Raw genomic sequence first — 23173 nt, 5'->3', positions numbered from 1 at the left:
CGTAAAAATTACAATTTAATTTTGGCCCCTTTAAAAAAATTTCTGGCTTCGCCTCTAGTTTGATAACAACACCATGATAAACAATTGTAGTGCATTTAGTATTGTTAACATGATGTATTTATGTGTTTAAATTTCATTTACTCAAAATTTAATCTATTTTTTTATTTTAATGTCGTACATATTTCATGTTTTATTATAATTAATTAGTTTCAAACCATACGTTTCATTATTTATTATATGTTATTTTTAAACACAAATCTGTGTTCTAAATCTGTGATTTCTACACGCATACGCATGCATTAGCATTTCTTATTAATACTATTATCGATTAAGTTAGTATTACAAGTTAATCTAATTCTTATTCATTTTAATATTGTAAATATTTCATGTGTTATTCATGGCCGAAGCCAGAATAATTTTTTAGGGGGACCCAATGAAATTTTAATCTTTTATAGTCATATCTTTATATCAAAGGATTAACTCGAATTTTTATAATTTTAGGGGTCAAAGTACAATTTTACCTTTATTAATTTAAAATTTTTTAAAAAATTAGAGGGCCTAAATGATAATTTTTCATTTTAGAAGAGACCGGTACTATGCCAACCCCTAAAATCACCTCTCATATAATTATTAATTAATTTCAAACCAAACAATTTATTATTCATTATATTTTATTTTTAAACATACCTCTATATAATAGAATTTCTATATTTAATAACATATAATAAATTTATATTTTAGCGCGTAGCGAGTAATTAATTACAAGTTTAGGAAAATAAAAAAAAATTTAAAAATATATATAAGAAAACGTAATTTTAATTTTTATCTTAATATCCGAGATGTTTTTTTTAAATGCAGGTGCACCAAAAGATAGCTAGGATCGCCCTCATAATAACAATTCCTCATCAGCTAGTTAAATTGCAAAAGGGGAACAGCAAGCTTCACCCACTACCTGATTCTCTGTCTGTCGGTGAGAATAATTAAAATATGAAGGGCGAATCCATAATTCCACCATAAAACCAAGCCCCTATCTAAAAAACTCCCACCAAGATAATCACATTGCCATTTCACACTCTCGCTATTCTGTACTACTGCTTAATACTATTTATAATGCTCTCAAAAACTTTTCTTAATTTTTTTTTTATGTTTTGTTTCTTTTCGTGAAAATTTAATTAAAAATATAATTTCTTCTTGAGATTTCAATGCTAGTGTTGAGCAATGATCGAGTGGATCTTTGTTTGGATTAAATGGAAGTGAGGAGAAAGTTGAGGAAATCGACGGAAAATAAACAAGTTCTACATATCAGCAACAGGGATAAAGAGAGCAACGATATCGAACACGAGTGAAGGAGGAGGGAGCAAAGGAGCGACGGTGGCAGCAACTAGTGCTGCGGCTGCGCGTGGACGGCTATCGAGCCGAACGCTGTTGCCGGTTGTGTTGGTATTGGGGATCGTTTTGCCTTTCCTTTTCGTTAGAATTGCCTTCTTGGTTCTTGAATCTGCTTCTTCCTCTTCTTGTTCTTCCCCTATCGGTAATTTAATTTCCTATTGTTTTCTGAATCCAATTCGTTTTTTAACTGAATCTTACTATCTTTTTTCACTCCGGAAAATACTTTTTTGAGGAATTCCTGCTTTGATGGTGTTGTACCTTTGCTTTGCGTCTTTCAATTGTACTGTACTGTTTGAAATGCAATACATGCAATAGTTGTTGCTTACACATAATGCCCTCCTCCTAGCCTTTTAGGCTATGTCTTTTATTTTTATTTTACAGACAACTGAAATTTTAAAATTAAAATTAATTATTTTTATTTTAATGGGATTTGCAGAATGTAGAGGATGGAGGCTTTTTAGCGGGGGTTACATATCTCAGGTTAGTATAATTAAGATACAAATTTATATAAAAAAATGAGCCATCTTAATTTATCAAGTGGATTTCTATCTATTTTTATCTATTTTGTTTGGATTGAATTTATTTTATATGTTCTGTATGAAATAATAATAGAGACAAGCAAAGGAAAGAGTACATAATCCGAATGAGTCATGCTAGGCTATACGAAACAACTTGTTCTACTAGATTGCCATCTGTGTCATGATGTTGGGGGTAGTTTTGGAATTTGGCGGACTTTTTGTTTTCTAGCATTTGCCAACATTTACGTTGTCATTGTCTAGGATAAGGATAGGGTAATAATGATACGGAAAAAGTTCCTTTTTTTTTTCCCTTTTTTAATAAGGGATACAGCGGACCAGGGGCAGGGGTTTTTGAGAAATTGAATCTGAAACTAATTTTTAACTCTAGACTTGAACCCAAATTATTTATTATTTCATTTGTGATTTAGTTGATAATATAAAATATTTTTATATAATATATAAAATAATCTGAAAAAGTAATTAAAATATAATATAAATAAGATGTGAAAAAAGTAACATTAATATAACACAAATATATGACCATATCAAAATTTATATAATATAAATTATTAATTTGTCAATATACAAATATTATACTTAAATAATAAAATAGATAAACGAGAAGTATATCTAGGAGGAACTGTCGGTAATACACTTCCATTAGTTTCTTTCTTGGACACTAGATCAGTTGTCCTAACATCATCATATTATAATACTTGTCGGACGAGTATTTGCTGTTGTCAAAACTCTGTGCTTTTTCTCTATGTTCTCAACGAAAACTAGCAAAGTGGTAGAACTTTTGTTGGGTTTTGAAGAAGTCAAAAAGTAATCCTGGCAGCAGCTCATATTGATGTAACTAAATTTTGGTCATCTTTAGTCGTTATGAACGTCAACACGGTTTGATGAAATCAACGATTTGAAAGGCTTGCAGTCTTTATAGAATGAACACTTCATGCCGGGTGCATAATACATGTTTGACTCAGAAAATTTTGATATTGCGAAATAGGTATTAAACATGTTACTGTCGAAAAATAAAATATTTTAAGGCTTGTAGTCTATGAAGCATGGCCACTCATGCTAGGATAAATATGTGTCTACTTCTAACATGACGGAATTTGTATTGGACATGCAGTTACATGTCAGAAATAATAAAATAGATAATGTTAAAGCATGATTAACACATGTTTGAATCTATCCGAACACGGTCATGAATGTTTTTCTTTTGTATTTTCCCAAATTTGGGCTGAGTAATGTGCAGAACTAAAAATTCTAAAGAAATAAGATGCTTGAAATCCATTAAGTAAAAGAAAATTGAAAGAAATAACAAAAATATGGAGTTAAATGTTGGAAACAGTGCAAGTATAAAGCGAAGTATCAATGTAATATGTTACAGCGATAAAAACAAGAGAGGAAGGTACAAAATGAGGCAAGTATAACAATTCCTTGTTGAATATTTGGGTTGTGATGATCTAGGTTTTGGGCTTTTGAGATATTTAGAGTTGCACCTTAATGAGTTTTTTTAAGGCTAAAATTTCTAAATTTAAAATTGGTTTTGAAAAAAATTTAAAAGGCTATTTGCATGTTCCCATTTGATTGGAAAGTATCGTTTTGAAATTTAATTCTATATTTATATATAAACTATTTTTTATTATTATGCCTTAGCATACCTGTGTCTTAAGTTTTCTGAAACGTTTTGTCTGTATGTCATGTTGTCCTGTATTACGTTTTCCTGTTTATACTTCCTAGCTTGTAATAAATCATATACGATTTAGTTTGTGATTGTCATGTTTATGCATGTGCCACAAAGAAACTCAGAGAAGAACTGACAAGGGCACTAATCGAAGTGAAAGATGGCAACATTGTTGATGGGGGAACAGAGGGTTCACTTGAGACGTTCAGTGAACTTGTGAAGGAGATGACGTCAAAACAACAAGATATCAAGGCCTTTGCTTTCAAGACAAAGGCCATGGTAATTTACTCTTACAATTTTATTCTTGTCTTTACACGTGCACATCCATTTCTTCCTTTCAGTTATTAGTATCAATTTGTCTACTTCATTGATAATGGGATAGTTGTCTTTTCTATAGAGACCGTAGCTCAATACTGCTACCTAAATATTTTTACATAATAATGTACTAGTGTGTAAGGCTATAATAGTATATATTGACTCAAACATCCTAAGTAGTAGTACTTATATTGTTATTATGCTTTTTTTATTTCTGATTTAATTTATGTGAATCAAGGCTATGCTTAAGAATTCACTCTCTACCCCCGTAATAACAAATATATGAGGAATTTTTAAGGTTCTTAAATTACAGAGCCTATACTGTAATCACTCACTACACGGTTGTCTTATGTGACTATAGTAGTAAATATCACAGTTTAAATTGAAATAGAGGACGGAGGAAAAAGAAAAGAATGTTCAAAAGATTGTAGGGTTATCTTTCCTGAAGACAAAAGGGGGAAGTGAAAATGGAAAACTTAGGCAGTGAGATAGTTATGAGTTCTACTCATTTAGAGAAGTATGAAAGAAACTATGACTATAAATGGGACCATATATTATTTTGTTAGTAGGTATTTATATGAACAGGCCTCTTATGACTTAAAATGAATGAAACTTGAGATTTGGACCGGACTATTAGACATAATGAAAATAGGGCAAGAAGGTAAGGGATAAAGCATAATTAGGTGGCTTGTTTGAAAGACTGTTTTAGAGTAACTTCAGAAAATTTCTAAAACCTGAAATCTTGTTTGATCATCTAAATTTTGTACCATCAGAAATCAGCATCAAATTTTAATTATCAAGGCACTATAGTTTTATTTTTCATAAAAAAAGAAAAAGAAAGAAAAAAAAACTGTCTTTTACTTTCAAACGGATTCAGTATGGAACTTCAGGTTCATAACGCCAGAGTCCTGAAAAATTAAATTTAGTCTTTAAAGTCTGAAAATTGCATACGAAATGTATTTAATGTGGACAAAGTTTATGCATTGCGCTTGTTTTGAAATTTGGATGTTCTAGACCGTTTTATCTTGACCTATGTCTTTATTGGCTATAGTTTGTAAGCCATACTTAATTATTTGGATATAGATTATTATTACCTCCTATCCCCAGTACAACTGGTACTACTACAGCATTCTGCTCCTCTTTAAAATCTGCATTTTGACCGTATTCTAAATGAACTGGATCTGTAATTTCTCTGTGCAACTCTTCTTTAGCTTCTTGGTAAATCATGTGATGCAGTTGATACATCTGTCAACAGGATGAAAGTATCCTTTTGATACTACTACCAGCTTTCCTCTTGTGTAACTTAAACCAGCAAATTACTATACCTTAAGATATGTATAAAATTAACTAATGAGTATTTTTCCTCTTGAAGTATTCTTCATAGGTTTCTCTGAGCTAAGGTTGCTTGCATTTCTCTTTAGCTTGACTATTGCATTTTATTTTGTAGTTAATAAATCCAAAATTTCTTTGGGGGGTTATGTTTATGTATTTTTTTCTAACTTTTTCTTTTCTATTTTTAACCACTAATTGCATTTGATGGACCTAATCATCATTTTGTTTGTACTGAGGTTTTCTGGTGTTGGTAAAGTTCATGCGCATCTTACTAGTGTTTCTTTTATAGAAATGTAAGTATATTTCAAAGTTAGAGATAACCAGCAACTTGGATTATCCCATTTTGCCAAATGGTTTACTTTTCGATGTAAAATGCTTTTATAGGACACCGATGATGAGGCTTTTCTTTTGGGTTTTAGTCAATTTGTTGTCTGGCGTCAGAATGGTTTGCTCTAACTAGTTCTTATATGCCTCTGTTGATTTTTGTTAGTTTGAGACCACATGTTCGAAGGTGTTTGACCTTAAAATTCATGACCTTACAGAAACAGCAGTTAGTTACTAGGTTCATGTGCTGGTGTAGTTATTTTCTGAAATAACTTTAAACTTACCTGATCCTATTTGTTGCTGGCAATCAATCAGATATAATTGCATATAATGATCACTAGTATGTCCATCTTTTTCCTGTTTCTTATACATCCATTAATTATGTGTTTACACATTAATTACCTGGGAAATTTGATTATTGATGTCTGGCAAATATTTGGGAAGAAAAAAAAAGCCACTTTTTATTCTTGGCATCGGTGAGATTCCTATAACCAACAAAAATATCTAAAATTTGTATAAATTACAGTGTCTACTAGTGGAATAACATTCTTGAGAACTTGGACGGAACACCTACATTTGAATTCTGTAAGGAGGGAATTTTATCATATAATATCATGCAAATAGATATATATTTTTTATATATTTTTGTTTTATGCTTTCACTGCTTCTATCTTACCTGTTTTATCCCCAAGTAATCTTGAGTCAAATTTAATGGCATCTGTTATACCTACCTTTCTGTGTCAAGTTATTGGCAGGATGGAAAGTGCATCCTTCTAAAGTGCTTTGCCAAGTGGTGTTATCCCACATTTGTTAAGTATTAGGTATCCTGTGGTCTTGTATTAAAGTTGGGGCCTGCCACTATCACCAATTTATTTTAGGTCGGATACTTTAAGTTGTGTTACCCCACATGGCCACATCTGTTAACTATTAGGTTTCTTGTGGTCCTATATTAAAGTTAGGGCCCTTCACCTATTACCAATTGGTTTTAGGTTGGATGCTTAACACACTCGTGTATCATATACATGCATGATTGTATGTCTATGTATGCATGTCTAGATGTATGGTAGGGCCCAAGCTTACCCAAAATTTTAAGTTGTCAACTGATGGAGACATCTTTATATATTATGTCTTTTATTTTTCTTTTTCAATCCTTTGGGACAACCCTTTTGTCTGACCTTCAGTATTTCTCCTGTCTCCTCTCTTGTTTTGATCTCTGAGCACATGAAGACCATCATCCTTCTCCCTTGTGTAACCCCTCTTCCATAGTATCCACCGCACTGTGTCTCAAATCCTCTCTGCATTATCCACTATATTTACTAAGAGTTCCAAATAAGACAACCTGAATCAGCCAATGGTATCAGTAGGCTTTTAAGTGATTTCCAACTTGTATATGAACTGCGGTCTTATCTCCTCTCCTATTAGCTCAAAGTTTGATTTTACTTCCTAGCAGTGATTCACAGGTTTCGCTGCACAAACTTTATAGGACTTGCTAGATCAATATAATCTCAAAGGAACAATTTCGTGATGTGCTTTGACACTTCTCTTTCTATATCCTTAAAATTATGTAACTACTAATTTTGAAAATTTCGTGTTCTTTTGAAATGTCAATTTGACAAATAGTTTTGACAGAATTTCTCCTCCCATACTTCTGAATCCAATTGAAGACGCCCAAGTGTTTTGCTAATTTTTGTTGCTTGCAGTAAATATTTATGTTATCTCACATATATTGCCTTCTGGTTTGATTTTACTCGCTAAGCCATGTTTGTAGTCTGTATTTGCTTGTATGTGCTTTCTGCATACATATGGCCTGAATGCTTATTATTACAATGAGTGGCCTAACTAAATTATGTGAATAAATTTTATATTTCGTAATTTGTTTAGTATGTAAATTGCAATATATGTAAACACTCAAACATTCCTCTAACAAGTCAAAGTACATCCATTTCCAGCTTTTAGGTATGGAGCAGAAGGTCCAGTCAGCAAAGAAGCGTGAGTTAATGTACTGGTATTTAGCTTCAAGGGGTGTTCCAAAGAGCCTACATTGCCTCTGCCTGAAATTGGCAGAAGAGTATGCTGTAAATGCAATGGCCCGCTCTTGTTTACCTCCTCCGGAACATGTTTCTCGCCTTGCTGACACATCCTTCAACCATATTGTGCTTCTGACTGACAATGTCCTGGCCGCCTCTGTTGTGATATCCTCTACAGTTGAAAATGCAGCCAATCCTGAAAAACTGGTGTTTCACATAGTAACAGACAAGAAAACGTACTCCCCAATGCATGCCTGGTTTGCAACAAATACGCTGAAATCAGCAGTAGTGGAAGTTAAGGGATTACATCAATATGATTGGTCTCAGGAGGTGAATGTTGGAGTTAAGCAGATGTTGGAAATACATCACTTGATTTGTAGTCATTACTACAATAATCTGAAAGAAAACGACCTTGATTATGGAGGAGAGCATCAAAATTTTTTGGAGGCTTTAAGCCCTAGCTGCCTGTCCCTTATGAATCATCTTCGCATTTATATCCCTGAAGTAATTACTTTTAAAATTCTGCATTTGATTTGTTCTGAACTTTGAAATTCAATTGGCATTGAAATGTTCTAACTTTCATGGGTTCCACAGCTGTTTCCGGAACTCAACAAGATAGTATTCTTGGACGATGATGTTGTAGTACAACATGACATATCATCTTTGTGGACATTGGATCTCAATGGGAAAATCGTTGGTGCCGTCGTTGACTCATGGTGTGGAGAAAACTGCTGTCCAGGAAGGAAATACAAGGACTACTTGAATTTTTCACACCCCGTAATTCCATCTCACCTCGACCAAGATAGTTGTGCATGGCTTTCTGGTATGAACATCTTCGATCTTGAAGCCTGGAGGAGGAGCAACATCACATCTTCTTATCATAAATGGTTGAAACTCGTAAGTAAATTCGTCTGCTGCTGGTTCAGTTATTTGGTGATTAATGTTGCTTTACTGTCCATGTAACTGCTGGAATCGTACTATATACATCTGTCTTTACAGAGTCTCAACTCGGGGTTCACACTATGGCAACCAGGAGTGCTTCCGCCAAGCTTACTTGCTTTCCAAGGGCACGTGCATCCTATTGACCCTTTATGGCAAGTGGCTGGTTTAGGGTATCGTTCCTCATCTGCTGGAGGACAGATATTAGAGGCTGCTGCTGTTTTGCATTTCAATGGCCCTGCCAAGCCATGGCTTGAGATCGGTTCTCCAGAAGTACGAAGCCTGTGGAGTAGACATGTAAATTTCTCGAACAGCTTTATCCAGAAATGTAGGGTTTTGCATTAGGGCCAGAGGACAAAGTTCTCTGGCACCATGATGTACTCATTTCAGATTCGGAACCATGAAAACCAGCAGTAACACGGTTCGGAACCAAAGCAGAGGGAAGAAGGTATTGGCTTCAGTCTCTGCATAGTATGGAAATCGTTAACTTTCATGTCCATAATAGAAAATAGATGAAGGTACTTAATGATTTAAGTAAGATATGGTAAGGATCTTCAACATATATGATTGCATAAACAATGTAGCTGTTCAACAACATTCATTTAATCCAAATTACTTTTATCATGTCTTTTTCCCCATGATTTACCTATTGCTTCACAAATTGTAGTTCAGCCATGATTGTGAATTTTTTTTTTTTTTAATTTCAATCAATTGAAGAGCCAATTTGCGTATCAGCCCCTATTTTTAGGGTAAACTAAACCTAATGCCCCTAAGCCTTGATTAAAACTATATTTTTATTAAAGTTACATAATTGTCACTAAAGTTATTAATAAATTTTTACATTTTGGTTGGTTAATGATAAATTTAGTCCTTGAGTTATAACTAAAATGTTAATTTAATTTTTTTAATTTTTTTTAATAATAATCCTAAAAATTTAAAAGAATATTAAAAATAAATGAATAAATTTAAAACATATACTAATTTGATCCCAGAAAAGTTTTTTTAGAAAAGGAAGTACATTAAATAAATAAATAAAATTAAAACTAAAATTACCTAAAATAATCCCATCTTTATACAAAGAGAAACCAAGCAAAAAGATTTTATTTTTAAAAAAATATTAGACAACAAAATTCGAAAATATCTGAATTATTATTAAGAAAAAATTAAAAGTATCACATTGATATTTTAATTATGGTTCAGGGGCTAAACTTTTTATTAACCCTTTAAATTAAATTGTTATGTCATTTTCTTAACAAAAGTTAATGGATGAGTGATAAACACGTAACAATTTAATAATTATGTAACTTTTAAAAGTTGGGTGATCGAAATATAATTTTAATCAAAGTTTGAGTATACCTCTATTTTTTATTATGTCTGGTTTTAGAGAAATAATTTTTAGGGAAAATTTTGGTTGATTCACGAATATTTTTTCCCTTCTTTTGCTTGCCTTTAGCTACAACTTTATCACTTTAAATCTTAGCTCCAGTCTGGAATTGAGACTCTAGTGAGATGAAATGCATTTTCAACGCACTGAAGAAAGCTTTCCAAACACCCTTGCGTTTGCTAACATTTCAGTTACAATTTTTTTTAGCCTTAAAAAACCAACGTACTGAGATGCAGTTGCATCCAAAGGAAGCCTTAGTTGGATTCTAGTTCAAGCCATCACTCTAATCTATATATAAAATTGGATAGAATCATAACAATCAATAACAATGGTGTTTTTTTAGTAAATTAGAAAGTTTTTTTTATTATAATTATCGTATTTCTAATTATATGAATAATAGATCGAAAAATAATGATTTCCACTATCATTTTAATTTGAATGATAATTATACTAACTATAACTAGTTGGAATAACACGGGCATTCTTCTTAGCAAGAATTATTGCAATAGGATAAAAAGGCATTATAATATTAACTCATGAATCCACTATATCAATACATGTAACCGTGATCTTTATCCGCATCAATAAAATTGAATAGGATCATACCATTCAATAACATCGCAATATATGTAACCACAATATTTATATATTTATAAAATTGAATAAAATCACTCTAACCAATATTATACCAACACATTTAACTAAATAAGCAACCATAATCTAAAAACTTTAAATTACAAAAAATCCAACTACATCTACTTGAGCTATAGTAATAGCTTCTTAGCAAATTCGATAATAATAAAGCCTTGCTTGAAATCGAAAACTTTGAAATCGTAAGTAAAGTAATTAGTATTGTATCGATGGACGTATTATTTTTCTATTAGTATTGGTTTGTTTCAATGCATCTTTTGAATTTGTCACTATTTTTAAAAATATTTGATATATGCATATAAAAAAACCTATACAAATATTAAGTAAAAAGATTAAATAAGTCTTCAATATAAAATACTCATCAATTATATAAAATATTTTTTAATAAACTTCACAAATATAATCCATTATTAAACTAATTAAAAATAAATAAGCAAAAAATTATTGCATAAATTAAATAATAAGATTATTCTATACCATTCATATAACAATTTATAATTCAATAAATTCAAAATAAATAATAAAAATTTTAAATTTAATCAATACATTATATTTCGACTAGCATGGGTGAAATTAATTGATAAGCACCAGTACGACTGGTAGTGACTGAATTTTGCACTAGAACGAAACCTAAAGTTCATCATTCCTGTTTACTATCGGAACATAATTGACTACTTAAATTTTAAGTTAGAGTCTCATCATATTTAAATATCACGAGTAGCTTTTGTTTTAAATTTATTTTGACTTAAACTTTATCATGTGTAACTTTATCCAAAGACATATATATATATTGAAAAAATATCTAAATATATTCCAATCATAGTATTAATTTGATCCTTTTAGTTATAGTTATTTCGATATGATTTATTTAAGATTGAGTTCAAGTAATTAAAAAGTTAAAAATTAAGTTCTTTCAATTTTTTAATTTAAAAATCTCAATCTAATTATTAACATTGTTAGTATTTTGTCAAAATTTGTGAATTTTTTTTGTCAATAAAATTTGTGAACTTGACTTATTAATTAGGCTAACCAAATATGATCAGGGGCAAAGCTAGAAAATTTTTTTAAAGGGCAAAAATTAAAGTAATTTTTATGATAGTAAAAATGTAATTTTTAAAAGATTAAATCAAAATTTTATCATTTTTAAGGGCCAAAGTGTAATTTTATATTTATTAATTTAAAATTTTAAAAATATTAAAGGGTCAAAATAACATTTCCATTTTAGGGAGGCCGGGGCCCTGCCAACCCCTGATGTAATATATAATTAATGAAAAATAAACTTGTTGAATTGATAAATTTTTATAGAAACTACTAACAATGATAATGATCAGACTAGAGCTTTTAAATTAAAAAAAATTAAGAGGATTGATTTTTTATTTTATTTCTTTTATAGAAGTATAGATACTAATAACTTATAATTAAGGAAACAAAGGGCTTAAGACTAGAAAGCGATAACAAACTTTAAATTTTATATTTAATTAAAAGAAAATCTATGATACACCATAAACTTCATAAATAGGGTTAAAAATTTGACAAGTGTTTAAAAAATAAAAGCTGAAATCAAAGGGCAACTGCTCCATCTATCTAGTTATTGAATTGAACAAATATATCCAAAGTAGTTGAGAGAAGGGATGAAAACTATATGTAGAGTTTTAAGAAACATATATAATACAAAAATAAACCTTTCCTGCAATATAACAGTTAAAAAGGAGTCCAGTACTGAAACCTAAGTTCCTTACATTCATCACAATCAACAACTACGCTTTCAACTGTTTATAAACCATATATAAATATATATATATACTTGCATGGCTTATAAGATATATATATATGCTTAACCAGAGATAAAGTTGGTAGAAAATTAGAGGCTGCTGCTTGCATGTCAGCTGCACCAAAAAGTAAAAATAAATAATAAGCAGAGAAAGAAATATATATATGCATAATAATGTGAGAATATTAATTATGAATATGGAAAATGAGCAAGCGACTGTTTAATTCTTCAAAGTTTATAGCCTTCTCAACTTAATTTATATGCATTAATTGGCAGGGACTGTTTAGTGCAAATATTCAGCATTGTGACTACATACATGCACTTGCTAATACTAATAACAAAACTCATATGTTTATAGGGAGCTTTTCAAGTAGTTGTTCCATATACCATCCTCTTCCAAAGTGCTTAATTTTAAGCAAATAATTAAAATGGGTTCTAACCTTGAATAGATGGAGGTGGAAGAGAGAAGCTTATACAAGTTGAAGAGGAGTTTGGTCTTGGTTGGAGTAATCATTATTACTGGGTTCCAGCAGGTTTACTGGCAGAAAGTTGCGATTGTAGGAGGAGGCTGCTTGTATCAGCTGGTTTGATTGTTGTTGCGCTCTTTCATTTTCAGCTATCTGCATCCATATATCCATGCATCTATTTTAATCATGATCAACACCCAACATCTCCATCTATAGTTGAAATTCATTAGGCAGAGAGGCTTATTCATTAGGCAGAGAGGCTTACTTTTGCTCGCAGGTACATGTTATCGTTCTGCAGTTCAACTTCCTAGAAATTATATACCCATTTTACAGCTGTTAATAATTAAGACGACGACTTTTATGCTATCACTTATATCTTGTATAGTGTCTAACAAATTAAAGATTCTGAAGATGAAACTACAATGGGGTTTGAGGATATCAATTTATACAATCCTCTTTTTTCTTTTTCAAGCTAATGATGGATGAATTAACATACTCAAGATTGCTTCTAAACCAGCTATACACCGGGTTTTGAGTTAACTAGCCTATAAATAAATAGACCAAGTAGGGATGAAAGTTTACCCTCTTTTGCATGAATCCAATTTCTGCAAACAGTAATTCGTTCTGGTAGAGTTGGAGAATGTGGTGAGTGAATAACGATATTTTATTCCATATAATAAACAAACAAAGAGATTAAGATGGAAGGAAAGAATGAAAGATTTTAATATACACCAAAACAAAAACCTTTTTGGATCTGATTCTACAAATGCCTTTCTCCAGCCTGCCTTCAAGGTTCTTGAGTTCCTTAAAGGTCAATGAGCTCAGAGCCTCTCCAAGGATATGCCTGCAACAAACATCATTCGTATATAGATATAGATATAGAGTGTAGGAAGAAGAAGAGAAATTGATAGGAGACCTGTTCATGTTCTGAACATCACGAATTTGTCGTCGGAGTTTGGTTGCTTCTTGCTGGTAGAACTGAGGTAATTTTTATAACATTAGTATCATATAATATAAAGAGAAAGAAGAGTGAGTTAAGAGAATGAGAAAACGACACAAAAACCAAGTGGAATAGGATCCTCTCATGCCCTACCAAGTGATAGCCAATGATTTAGTAAATCAGGTAATATGGACTTGCCTGAATGTTGGCTTCAGCCACAGACCCTGGAGTTGTTGCATCTGAGCATGCTTTCTTGTATCTCTCAATTGTTGCTCTCACACTGCAAGCAATAGTTCCAGTTGTTTGAATGCCAAGTAGTAGTCAATTGAAAATGCCATTTTTACAAGTGGAAACTACTTTTAAACCGAGGTTTCTCATACTACATAATTTCAGCACACAACAGTCTACATAACTTCAACTACCCTATCTTAGGAAAATGTGAAGGCCTCTTCTTGAATACATAGACAAAGCCATAAGTTAATAATGCAATATTAAAATTAGGGTGTTTTCTTAAATGTTATAACACATCACTTGGGAGAGGTCAGATGGAAAAGCACTTCAGAATGAGCTTTTTATAAGCTTCAATGTTACACAAAACATCATAATAGTTTGTATAATTAGATCATTCACACAATATAATCTTTTTTTTAAATAAAAAGAAAATCTTATAAGTTTGAAATATTAATATAATCAAAACAATGTGTACTTGCATAAAATGTCTAATATAGTACTTCTACTTTGAAAATGTACACTATAATACTTTACATGAACTGTCTATGTGTGTTATTATGATACCTCTACTTTTATAAAATGTCAAATGTGATACATGAATTATCAAAATGTGTTTTATTATGGTACCTAATGTTGACTTCGTTATTGAATTGCTAAACCAGCCCATGAAAATTTTGACAAGTAGAATTTTTTTCCCTAAATTATTACATTGATAATATATATAACATTATATGAAAAACTAAATAAAACAAAAATAAATAAATAATTGATAAAAAAAACTAAATAAAGAGTTTTCCATTTGAAAATATACTTTTAATTTATTTTTTTAAAATTATTATCCATGAAAGTGTATTTTTTTTATTAACCATATGTTTAGTTATTTTTTTAACTTAATTTATTTTGTTTTATTTAGTTTTTCACATAAAACAATTATCCATGTGGATTTGATGATTTGAAAAAAAATTTACGTGTTAAATTTTCATTGGCTAATTTAGCAATTCAATAATAGTGTTAATACCATGTATCATAATAAAACATATAATGATAATTTAGGTGTCGTTTTGGACATTTTCAAAATACATGTACCACATTGGACATTTTACGAAAATATAAATGCCCTAACAAAATATATATTGATAGTTCAAATACCACATTAGATATTTTCAAGGTATTATTACTACATTAAACATTTTATAAATGAATAAATACCAAATGTGGCATCATGTCCCTAAAATTTTCTTTAAAAAATGAGAAACCATCTTCGGAAAAAAAATTATACAATGAAATTATCACACCCTTTTCCGCCGGCTGACATATTAATTAAGTGGCAAATATTTAATATAGTAACCAAAAAAACTTATTAAAAGAAATAAGGCATACTATTAAATCTCTTCATGAGTAAAGTTATCCGTTTAGGTCCAAAGGTCTATTTGAGTAAAAAAATTAGATCTGAAATATGGATTGAGCTCGGACTTGAACATTCAAAGCCCAACCAGGCCCATTTTTAAGTTTATAATAAATTATATTATGTTATTTTTAATATTATGTAATTTATAACACAAAAAATAAATCTATATTAAATATATAATACTACTCTAATATAAACATTAAAATAATGCTAAGATGATTATATAAAAATTTTAACAAATAAAAATAAAAATAATTATTAATTATTAAGTTAAAATAATATAAATATTTTAAAAAAAAATTAAAAATAATATGGGCGAAGCCTAAAATAGGCTTGAGTTATTTTTTTTTGCAAATATAGGCGACTTTAGACAAAATTTTAATTCCATATTTCAAGCCAAGCCGAACTTAGACAAATATAAAATTAATATCATAATTAGGTTCAATCCGACCCGACCTATGAACACAGTAACTAAAATAGACCACCAATATAACAAAAACAAAAAAATAGTTAATATTTATTTTAGAAAATGTAGCAAGTTGAAAGCCAAAAACTTTATAATTTTTATAAACGTAAATTGATTAAATGAAAATGAATTAATTAAATACATTGCTAGATAGAATAAAAAAAACTGAAAGTAGAAAAATCAAAAGAATTATTAAATTTTCTTTTCATTGGCTTAGTAGGAAGGATGGAAATTTGAAAAAAAAAATTATTTATTATTTGGTAGAGTTAAAAAATAAGAGAAAAAAAATAAAATCTTCGTAAAATGCATAATTTTGAACATGCACACTTACCTCTCATTTCTTTTTCCTTATCATTCCAATTTGAAATAATTTATTTTTTATGCATTAGAATAGAAAATAAATTTTTTCATGTTTTCTTTCCTACCAAATGAACTTAATTCAGAGCTAATTCTTCATTCCTGTCGCAGTTGAAAAAAGGATTTTACGAAAAATGCGATTGAAAAGTGTGATTTATTAATTTCAAGTGTTTGGTGTTATTGTAAAAAAATTATGGTAAAAAGTTAATGTCTATTTCCATAATATTGGAAAGCAAAAATAGAATTAATAATATTTAAACAATTTAATATAATGATACATGATATATAAAATTTTAATACTTTTAAGTAATTAATATAAATTATTTGTAAAATTAATGATATAAAATATTAAAAAAATTAAAATATAATAATAAATTATATTTAAATAATTTAATGTAACAATACATTATATTTAAATAATTTAATATTTGTTGGAACTCATTTGAGATTGCAGTTGAGGTGCACTGTAAAAGCAATCCCAAACAAATTGCTTTTGCAACCAAAAGCACTTTCAAGAAGTGCTGGGTGCATTTGGGTTTTGGTTTTGGGGTGATATCACCTTATTAAATCATTTCTATCTACCCAAGTACAAATGAAGTAATGGAAGGTTATATCATGATTCCAGCTGCTGCTGCCATTTTGAAACTTTCAGACCCTTTTGCTATATCAAAATTGCAGAGCAATTGTTCAAGGTCAGTATGAGTTAAATTTGTTGCTATTTCTTGGTTTGTTAAACCAAGATTGCAGAGCTGTTTGGTATGCTTTGCTCATCCTTCAATTTTATTTTTTTTTGTATCTTGAATATGTAAGGGTTTAGCAGATGCACTGTGTAGTTTGGTATCAATGAAGCTCTATTACTGTAAAAACAATAAACCTACCTACATTTTTTGGCTTTGCTTTGTGCATGCAGTACTTGCCAAATATCATTGCTTTTTTTACTTCTTTTTTTTTTTTTAGCAATCTATTGTGTTTTAGTTTTATAGATATGTGGGGGTCCCCCGGAAGCCCAAGATTGAGCAACATGCTCAACTTGGAAGGCTACTTATATATATATATATAATGAATTAATGAAAAATTAAAGCATAATATATTTTGATGTTAACTATAAACCGTATTTACATGTGGGTTAATTAAGTGCACTTTCAAGGTTTTGTCTTCTTATAAATATGAATTTTTAATCATTTTTATTAAATTTTACTTATAAATATATATTTATTCAATAATTTTTTTAAATAATAAAATAGGCAAACAGAAAGAAAATAAATTAAGAAGCCAAATGAAAGAATGTAGATAAAATAATGTATATTTCTCGAAAAAAAAATATTATTCTTGTATATACCATTCATCAACGACGGGTCTTTATGGACCCTATCTATTCTTGTTGATATTTATCACTAGCTCAAAAGAAGTGAAATCTGAAGCCATTTTATTGTGATAGATGAAAAGTGTTATGCTTGTTGAAGCAAGTAAAATATCAAAAGGTGAAAAGGCAAAAGCAATAATATGAGATAGGAGGTTGACAATAATATTTTGTGATCGTTGTATTAAGGAGATAAGTAATGACAATAAACTTAGTACTCATTTCAAAAGAGAAAGGTAACTAAGAATTGTTGCCAAATTTGATAATGAAACGAGTAAGACTTGTACACAAAAATAATTAAAAAATAAGGAGGGCTTATTGAAAAAAGAATGGAAAAAGTTTAAAGAGAAATATATTAGTTTAGGGTAAAATCCTATAAAAAGAACAGTTGATGCCTAAAAGATTGGTGAAAGAGTAGGCTAAAGGTACATTACTTTTATTTTTTTTCCTGTGTAATTATTATTTCTCTTATTTATAAGGTTTTCTCATTTGTATTAAACCATTATTTTATATATAGGTTGTCCTTAAAACCTCTAAAATTTAGAGTTGCAAGCTCTGATCCTGGATTAGAAGGAAATTTAGACCACATGTTCATGAGGATAATTGCAATTGATTGCAAAGCATGGAGACCTTCTTCATGCCTATTCCTTAGCGATTTATTTGAGGATGAATACAATGAGACACCTAAAAAAATGAAGAAGAAAATTCATGATAGGCCACTTGAGCCTGAACAATATGTTCTTGATATACGTCAAAAAAGAAAATCCATGTAGGTGGGATCTTCCCATATTAAGGCTTGTAAAAAACCCTCAAATGCAAGAGGGGTTGTAAAGTTATATAGCCAAATTAATATACTATGCAATGCTGCTGACAATATGAGTCAAGCTACATTGAGCCTAACTCCTATGAATGATCCATGTGGCATATCATAAGTTATCAAAGTGCTTGTTAGCTTGTTGGAGGAAGTTCCAAAAGCTAGTCCACTCAGTGGCGAAGCTAGAGGGGCGGATGGCAAGGGACTCGGCCCCCTAAAATAATTTTTTTTTCATTTAGGCCATTTTATAATTTATAAAATTTAAAATAATAATGGTTAAATTGTACTTTTGCCCCTCAAAATGATAAAAAATTGATTTAATTCTTTAAAAATTATAAAGATATAGGCTATTAAAATAGTAAAATTATATTTTTACTATTATAAAAATATACAATATAATTTCGAACCCCAAAAAAGTTTTTCCCAAATACACTATACTTTTTTTCGCAGAAGTTATTGGTCAATAAGGATAAGCAATTGTGTTTTTATCCATATCTCATGAGATAAGAGTTTGGTGGCTTAAGTTTGAAACGGGGGAGAGTTCTAAATTTACTAGCCTTCTTGGGTCATAAGATATGCATTATCAAATCTCGCTAAGTTTCTTTTATTTTCAATTGTTATGTTCGAATATTAGTTTGCATTGGACATTTATAAGTGTCACCTATGTTTGATGACGTTTGACGGTTTATATATGTTTGCTTGCTTTCTTTACTTTCACACAATGATGAATGTTTATTATCTCTTTTTTACATGTTGGGACAATGATGAATGCATTTTCACTTGTTGTGAAATGCATGGAAGCTACAAGGGATGTTATTGCTTGTAGTTTACTGAGTTCACTTTAAACTTTGATATGTTATGATGTGTTATTTTAGTCATATTTAAATTACATAGATGCATGAATTTAATAGTAATTTATCGAAGTAATGATAATAGTTATTATATTATTTATATTCTTAAATTAACTTACTTAAATATCATTTAAATTAATCAATTTAATAGTAATTATATTTCTTCTAAAAATTTTGAATTGTATTCATGGGATGAAATTAATATTTATTATTATAAGATGGATTATTTTTGCTTTCTAATATTATGTTTTAACTTTTAAAAATAATTTTTGACAGTCCGAAATTAATAGACCACCTTTTTCCATTACACTTCTCCCGATCGTAACTTTTAAAAGGCAATTTTAAACCGAAACAACAATGCTAAATTAGCCAAAACCCCAAAACCTAATAAAAAAAAGAACTGTAATTTCTTTTCACTTTTCTACTTAAAAAGAATGCTTGATATTATATGCAATTAACAGATTCTAGCATACATTTCGACATTAGATAAACAGTAAAGGGGGAAAGAAGATTAACAAAAAAAGAAATCTCTTGTTTGCAAAATTAATGAAGACTGGTAAAAGAGTGAAAAGGAAAGGAAAGGAAAGGAGTTGCTTTTGATATTTGGTTGCTTGCAAAATAAGATATAATAACGAAATCATTTATAAGCATTCATAATTAACAATGAAATAAACATTTTATAAATTAAAAACTTTCTTTCCTTTCCTTTTAAATAATGCAAATAAAGAAGCATAACATACCCTAAAACTATTTGTTTAATTAAAAAAAAATGAATTAGGCAAGGTGAAGCAGCAGTAGGTAAAAATACTGCAGTCTAAAAAGTAAAGCAAAAAGTGTTGTATGTGATTGAGAAGGGAGGCAGCTAGCTGTTTCCTTAAATTTGTCGAGCTTTTCATTGGTTACCTCTGCCACTCTGGTACAAGATCCCTCGATATGATTGGTTGTGATCCTTTTCCTTTTACTTTTTTATGTGTTTTTATCATTTATGAAAAATGTGAGTTGCTTTTTACCCCATTCCACAACATGTAATGACCTCTCTCTCTTGAAATACCCCGAGATTTTAACCCCAGCAAGAAAACAACCCCCTTTATTAATAATATTATTATCCTTCCTTTTTAACTCTGGGGTTACTATTAAATAAGGCATGAAAACTATGAAATGTTGAGTGAAAATTTAAGCAGCTGCAGTTGCAGTTGCAGGTGCAGGCAATGGCAAATGCTACAGGCTCCAAGAAAGTGCATGCAGAGAATCCCATTGGTTCGTACCCTTTGCTTCTATCCGTCTTTTCTCACGTATTGCTAGGCTAGCTATTAGAATTTTCTCCTTTCTTTACTATTTTACCTTACATATTATATAATAGAACAAATATACTTCAGTTTTTGTTGGTATTCTATAGGATTTGTTGGTTGTGTAGTCTAAATGCGACAATTTAGATGATCATTTTGATATGTATCAATCAATGAAAACTCTCCTCTTTTAACAGAGAAAGTGAGGGATGGAAGGGAAGCAATGAAATTAACTAGAAAAGTTTGAGATTAAAAGATTAAAGAGAAAAGGGACAGCAAACAATGATATAAGAAGGAAAGAAAATCAAAAAAGATTCTTATGGGAAACACAGCTAAGCTTTAGATAAAGAAAAGGAAACCCTTGACTTATGGTAGGATTCCTTTTCAATTTGTGTCAAAGAAATTTGTTTTAGATTCCCATCTGAGCTTTTTTTTAGAAAACCCTAATCTCTTCAAATCTAAAGAAAGCTGATAAGAAGATTAATGGGTAGAGAAGGAGACAAAATTTCCAGGTATCCAATTAGTCTATGACAGGCCAACTTTAGGTTTGTTGAGTGAAACAACCCATTTAGGGGAAAAAACCCTAATCTAATATCTGATTTTGACTGGAGTTTTTGTCACACATCCATTAGACCTATTATCTTGAAACTTTGTCATCATCGGATTGAAAGTGTGAAACAAAAGGGACAAAAAATGACTAATCTATACAAAACAAATCTGGGGTTTTAAACATCTGTTTTATATTCCATAATCTAAAAGAGTGAGCTAATGAGGGCATGACACAGTTTTGTTTTAGCAAACTTTTCTGCAAGGTGTGATAGATGATAGATGACATGTGGTGAGATAGAGAGAGAGAGAGAGAGAGGAAAAGAGAAGGGTAGGAATTTAGGAAAGAGAGTCTGCTTTCAGCTTCACCAATCACTGCTATATATATATAAATATATATATCTTTACAACCCTAAAGTTTAAACTAGGGCTATATTTACTTGAAATCATCTGCATGGCTACCAAACAAATTAGAGAGAACATACAAGAAAAGGAAGAACAACCCATAATCAAAGGTTTATAGAAGTAAATGTTGGAAGTCTTAAATGTTTTATGCTTTATTGCACAACAAAAAGTTCATAAAAAAGGTTATCTTTAATGGAATGAAAAAGATCAAACAAATTTGCAGAACATAGAAGAAGAAGAAAAGTGAAACCTGTTGTTAGCATATTCATAGAGACGGCCACGGCTGGAGAAGACTATGAGAGCCACCTCAGCATCACAAAGAACAGATAATTCATAGGCCTTTTTGAGCAGTCCATTGCGGCGCTTGCAGAAGGTAACTTGTCGATTAGTGGTGTTCTCGATCCGCTTAATCTCGATTTTGCCTCTTCCCATTTTTTTCTGGGAAGAGCTTTCTGGGTCTAGATTAGGGAACTCCATGGTTCAAAGCTGAAAAAACAAGCAAAAAAGGAATTGATGAACAATACCAAAAACAAAACAAAAACACACCACAAGGGGCTCTAACCTGGCAAGGAATTGAACTATGAGAAAGGCTAAGCTCTTGAATTCCAACTCTTCTCCTTCTTTTGATGAATATAGGTTAAGTAGAGCTACAGTTTTGTGTTGCAAAAAAAAGGCAGTTTTCTGCTTTACCAGATAGACATTTATAGACACAAAATTGACCCTTTAACAATCACCCAACACAAGGTTTTTTCATTTTTTTTATTTGCTTTTGCTTTAGTAGAAATCTCTCTCTCTCTCTCTCTTTCTCTCTCTCTAAAGCAAGCTATATACGTATTTATGAAAGTACATAATTTTCTTAGGTGAATTTGTATTGGAAAAATAGAAAGAGAGAGAGAAAGAGAAAGGGATGATGCTAAAGAAGGATGGTTGATGTTCACTTTGAGATTCCATTAACCGTCCATTTCCTTCTTGTATAGGAAAAAAGAGATAGGTGATGGATGATGATGGTAAAGGGTATTTTGGAAACTCACTACCACCATTCTCTTCAATCACACCCCCATACTTTGGCATATCATTCAATCTACTCCATCAATAACACTAACATAAGTTGAATTAAATCTTTGATTGAGTATTCAATCCACCTCAACTTTAGATTTAGTCCACACCCAATACCAGTATCGAATACCAAAACATCTTACGCCAAATATATAAGAAAAACAAAACTAGATAGGCTCCCATGGTATAATTAGCCTTGTGAAATTCTGGGGTTTTGGGGACCTCTCATTATAGTTTGGTTTTTGGTGACCCTCAAACCCTATTGATGGGAAAAGCTTGACACTATCTCTCTCTCTCTTACATTATTAGAATATGTGCAGGTGGTGACGTGAGTGAAGGTGACTGCCATGTGAACCCTGCTCACCTTCTATTCTTTGTGATTCATTTATGGTAAATAAAAGAAGAGGTGATTTCATAATTTTGGTGCACTCTATGTCCTCCTCTTTGGTTAAGGGAAAATATGTACCACTCACTGTCACTGTGGGTTCCTCCACTCTCACGGCCCCAACTTGCCAGTACCCACTACCCTTGGTTTTTCTTTCTTTCTTTGTATGCACCGTTAATCAAATCTTCTAGTTAAAAAGAAAATTTAGATTCTAACCATCTGGTGCATGTGGGAAATGTTTGTAGCACTGTAATTTGCCTG

The 23173-nt window shown here is 30.7% G+C and overlaps 2 protein-coding genes across 8 annotated transcripts; one reads left to right on the top strand and one right to left on the bottom strand.

Moving 5' to 3' along the window:
• Positions 1–948: 948 nt before the first annotated feature.
• On the top strand, positions 949–9158 carry LOC107959673 (probable galacturonosyltransferase 15). 3 transcript variants are annotated; one of them, XM_041114375.1, is made up of 6 exons: positions 949–1531; positions 1826–1869; positions 3723–3876; positions 7518–8099; positions 8190–8492; positions 8595–9158. In XM_041114375.1, exons 3-6 carry the CDS (start codon positions 3823–3825, stop codon positions 8877–8879), a joined length of 1224 nt encoding a protein of 407 aa, XP_040970309.1. In that variant the 5' UTR covers positions 949–1531; positions 1826–1869; positions 3723–3822; the 3' UTR covers positions 8880–9158. The 3 variants fall into 3 exon arrangements, with proteins under 3 accessions (XP_040970309.1, XP_016751270.2, XP_040970310.1); XM_016895781.2 differs by lacking the exons at positions 949–1531; positions 1826–1869 and having other exon boundaries at positions 3704–3876; XM_041114376.1 differs by lacking the exons at positions 949–1531; positions 1826–1869; positions 3723–3876 and adding an exon at positions 6229–6922.
• Positions 9159–12235: 3077 nt separating this feature from the next.
• Positions 12236–22720, bottom strand: LOC107959674 (agamous-like MADS-box protein MADS1). 5 transcript variants are annotated; one of them, XM_041114372.1, is made up of 9 exons: positions 22034–22720; positions 21722–21957; positions 13946–14027; positions 13724–13785; positions 13540–13651; positions 13390–13431; positions 13073–13114; positions 12781–12960; positions 12236–12455 (listed from the first exon to the last, which is right to left on the bottom strand). In XM_041114372.1, exons 2-8 carry the CDS (start codon positions 21946–21948, stop codon positions 12811–12813), a joined length of 717 nt encoding a protein of 238 aa, XP_040970306.1. In that variant the 5' UTR covers positions 21949–21957; positions 22034–22720; the 3' UTR covers positions 12236–12455; positions 12781–12810. The 5 variants fall into 5 exon arrangements, with proteins under 5 accessions (XP_040970306.1, XP_016751271.1, XP_040970307.1 ...); XM_016895782.2 differs by having other exon boundaries at positions 13552–13651; XM_041114373.1 differs by lacking the exon at positions 13073–13114.
• Between the last annotated feature and the right edge of the window lie 453 nt (positions 22721–23173).

The sequence above is a fragment of the Gossypium hirsutum genome, chromosome A05 (assembly GCF_007990345.1).
Source record: "Gossypium hirsutum isolate 1008001.06 chromosome A05, Gossypium_hirsutum_v2.1, whole genome shotgun sequence".
Lineage (NCBI taxonomy): Eukaryota > Viridiplantae > Streptophyta > Magnoliopsida > Malvales > Malvaceae > Gossypium > Gossypium hirsutum.
This window is presented reverse-complemented; position numbering and strand designations above follow the sequence as displayed.